At 38.7% G+C, this 3745-nt stretch overlaps 1 protein-coding gene across 2 annotated transcripts; it reads right to left on the bottom strand.

Moving 5' to 3' along the window:
* Window positions 1–521: 521 nt before the first annotated feature.
* Window positions 522–3497, bottom strand: cmc2 (C-x(9)-C motif containing 2). 2 transcript variants are annotated; one of them, XM_083993894.1, is made up of 5 exons: window positions 3184–3497; window positions 2837–2910; window positions 2364–2434; window positions 2203–2274; window positions 1799–2086 (listed from the first exon to the last, which is right to left on the bottom strand). In XM_083993894.1, the coding sequence occupies exons 2-5, from the start codon at window positions 2871–2873 to the stop codon at window positions 2003–2005; spliced, it is 264 nt and encodes an 87-aa protein (XP_083850020.1). In that variant the 5' UTR covers window positions 2874–2910; window positions 3184–3497; the 3' UTR covers window positions 1799–2002. The 2 variants fall into 2 exon arrangements, with proteins under 2 accessions (XP_083850021.1, XP_083850020.1); XM_083993895.1 differs by lacking the exon at window positions 2837–2910 and having other exon boundaries at window positions 522–2086; window positions 2364–2477.
* Between the last annotated feature and the right edge of the window lie 248 nt (window positions 3498–3745).

Below are 3745 nucleotides of genomic sequence, written 5' to 3'. Positions count from 1 at the left end.
ATTTGTTGACATTTTCAAGCCATTCAACATTCACTCCAACTCTTTCCATTTATCCCATCTTACCAGATGTATAATCATCTGCAGTGATTCAGCTCTCAGAATCAAAGCTGTCATACTCTCACAGACAGCTTGGCAGGTTTATAACCAAAATCTCCGTTAAGAAACATTTGATTTTTTTTTTCTAATAAAAGGGGTCCCTACATTAACTTCGACAAATTCCTTGTCTGTCGGTAAATAACATTTAACATACCCATGCTTGCTTGGCTCTAGGCTCCCAAGAAGAGATGAGAGGGACCTGTGTGATGTGGCTACTGGATTATGAAAACAAATACTCAGGTTCGCTGAGTGTTAATCACGCTGATCCTTAAAGACAGGGATCATTATGTATTTATTCATTTATTTATTGTAATGGTAAGACGCTGTAAAAAAAATTTAAGTGCATCAGCTGAGATAACCAACACATTTTCGGTTTCTCTCTAAGGCACCAAATCTAAATTTCCACCTCAATGTATATGTAACTTGTTCTTTATCATAAAATTTGATGTCAGTCAGTTATTACTTAAACACATAAAACCTACTATTTGCTTCATTATTTATTACAAATGACAACATTTTTGACAGGTTTATATGTTTTTGTCTTTTATAACCACAACATCTCACATTGTCTCAAAGCACATCTTGGGGTGCCTTACAATCTAAATATCTGTCAAATATCGATCCATACTTTGTGATGGGTAGAGTGAGCTGCTTCAAATAAAGAAACAGTACTTTCACGTTGTCTTTGGCTGAGTGTTACTGGTGTTACAGATCTGCTAAATCAGTTTTTGGTGTAGTGGCCTTTCATAAATTAAAAAAAAATTAAAATTAAAGAACAAGGATGACCTTTGGAAATGATAATGACTGGAGAAGATAATCCTGCCCTGAAGGTTCACGTTGTGATAATTCAGAGCTCAGTCTTCAGTAAGCAAAAGGAACACAAAGTTATCAACCGAGAGCTAAAGTGTATCCTTCTATGACCTCCAGTTAAAATTAACACTTTTGAACCCCTCATAGAACAGAATGAAATAAAGGTTTAATTTTTTCTTACTTCCAATTTCATACTGTATCAACCAAAGAATGAAGAGGGGACTTTGCAGGACTTAAAAGACTAGCAGATACCCTCTGTGATTCTTAGTTGTGTTTCACATTTACTACATGTCAACTTAACTGATTATTTCACTTTATTTGGAATCAAACGTTTCAAGAACCAATAATTATTAATTAAAAAAAAACAAAAAAACATTCAAACAACAATGTTCAGTGTACATGTACTGTGTACTGACACTGGATCTCCTGCTGGGTCTTTTTTTTATATGCATCTCTTACACCATGAAATGAATTCTCTGTGTTTTTATGAATCACTTTCCAGGTACGATAACATTCCTGAGGTGTCCTGTCAACTAAAAAAAATGTTTGGATGAAAGGGTTCTGCCACCAGCTACACTGATCTCTTCAATGTGAGAGCAAATTGCTAATACAGGGGGGAAAAGTTGAGGATAAGCTCTCAGCAATTTTTGATCTGACGGTAGTGGATGTTATTGTTTTAATGATGACCTAAAATGTTTTGGCAGCACTTCAAGCTTTAGTTGAGGGGGTTCATTACACAGTACACCATGTGACAAGCCAGTACAGCTTAAACAGGTTTGTCATTGCTGGTATACGACCCTGTCCTTTAAATTGCCTGTGGTTGTGCGTGTGTCTCTCAAGTGATATCAAAACAATAGTATAGCAATAATAACAGCATCTCCAAATAGTTGATGCACATTATCTCATCTCCTTAGACCTGTCAATGCTGAAATGATCGACACTCCTCAGAATTCACAAAGAGTTACTACTTTTCCTCTGCCTTCACACAAAAGCAGCAGGGGAGGCCTGTTACACAGTGCCATGCTTCAAGAAATGTCCCAAAACCTGAAAACTTCTAAATTACAGTGCCAGTGGCAAAGTTGCTGTAAAAAGTCTTTCAGATTTGCTCCTTGGACTTTTCTTTCAGCCTCCGTTTCATCTCTTGTGCATGCTGCTTGCTGCGCTCCCGTTTTTCCAGTCTCTGTTGAATGGTAAGAAAAGAAAGACATCATCATCATCATTATCACATATACACATAATAACGGTCAGTAGTCATGGTGCTCATTGTGTCTTTTTCATAAAAAATAATTGACAGACCTCTTTCTTCAGGCACTGACGCATAGCACGGTCCACGTCGTTACACGTACCAAAGAACTTCAGGACGTTGTGCTGAGGATGACATGAAACGAGAATAGTTTTGTTTTCTGTGCATGTGAAGCACCCAGCAGTAGCCTAGTCGAATTCAGGGAATAACCTACCTCTGTGTGGCACTGCTTCAGCTGATTTATTAGTTCATTGCACTCATCCGTGTGCAGGTGAGGTGACAGATCAGGGTGCATTCTGAGTTAAGGTTTTACTGCACTGCCGCAATACTGAAAAGTCACAAACAAGAGGACCACTGAGTTGACAATAATTAGACTATTACAATACATATGACATATTGGGGATAGATCAGCTATGTTTGCCTTTAAAGACAGTTTTGCCTGGCTTACAATGTGGTAAAAGGAAGAAAAAAATTATATCTTAACATCTGAGAATCTTGAGCTGGTACTATTTTTGTTTTAGCTTTAGCAAATGATCAGTTTAAACATCACAGACTTATGCTGATAAATGCTACATTAAAACCCACTAAAACTCCACAGGTTGTTTAAACACATTGTTCTACACACTGTCAACTCAGCACTGTAGCATAATTAGTTAGATCCAAAGGCCAATCACACCCCAAGGATACTCATGCCTCCCCATCCCTCTCCTTCCTGAGCTGTCATTGTGATGCTGGAGTTTATTCTTCCAGTGGACACTTACCTGCAGACACACAGAAGCAGAGAGAGACGACAATGAGACCACAATGGTATTGTTACAACACAATACCATTGTGGCTTTGTAAATGACCTGCATTCACTGAATCTAGTAGATTCATGTAAACAGTAAAGCCCCCTGACCAGAGGACTCTGGATGAGGGTATACATGGCGACTTCAATAACATTTAGCACAGAGCTCAGGTTTGACATAGAATTGGGGAACAGGATAGCTTGGTTTATACATAGAGTATATCTAATAATAATAACAGCATGTTACCGTTCTCAGTTGAAAGGCTGCGTCACCTGAGAAGTTTCCCTGAACGACTCAGTGTAATGTCACACCAGCTGACCGCTAGCAACTTGCAGCTAGCAATAACTACATAAATCCATTGAACCACGGGAGACACATGAAGGAAGTCGTCTTCTTTCTAACCTTTCCTAACCTTTCTAACATTCAACGAAGGTTACTGTAATGTCATCACAGTGTTGAATAAATCTGTTGTACTTCTACTAACAGCAATACAAGCTACAAATACAACAAGGTCTCGTAGGACATGCTGCCTGTTACATTACTGCCGCTTTCGTAACTAGTTTCAGCTTCAAGTGACAGTATTCGTCAACGAATCAGCGGAGGCTATTTTTCTCAACCCACCAATGGCGTGCGTTGTTCTCACAAAAGGCGGGACTTCTGGTGGCGGAAGTTTACAGGCGCTACAAGAGGTTTCCGGGTAACGCACTTCCGTGTTTGTTTCTAGCTGCAGCCTTGATTTTTCTTTCCTTTCATCTCTTTTCATTTCTTTTAGATTAAGATTGTCCAGAAATTGTTTCCCTTTCTGGTC

This window comes from Trachurus trachurus (assembly GCF_905171665.1).
Source record: "Trachurus trachurus genome assembly, chromosome: 3".
Lineage (NCBI taxonomy): Eukaryota > Metazoa > Chordata > Actinopteri > Carangiformes > Carangidae > Trachurus > Trachurus trachurus.
Note: the sequence above shows the minus strand (reverse complement) of the source record. Positions and strands in the feature narration are given on the sequence as shown.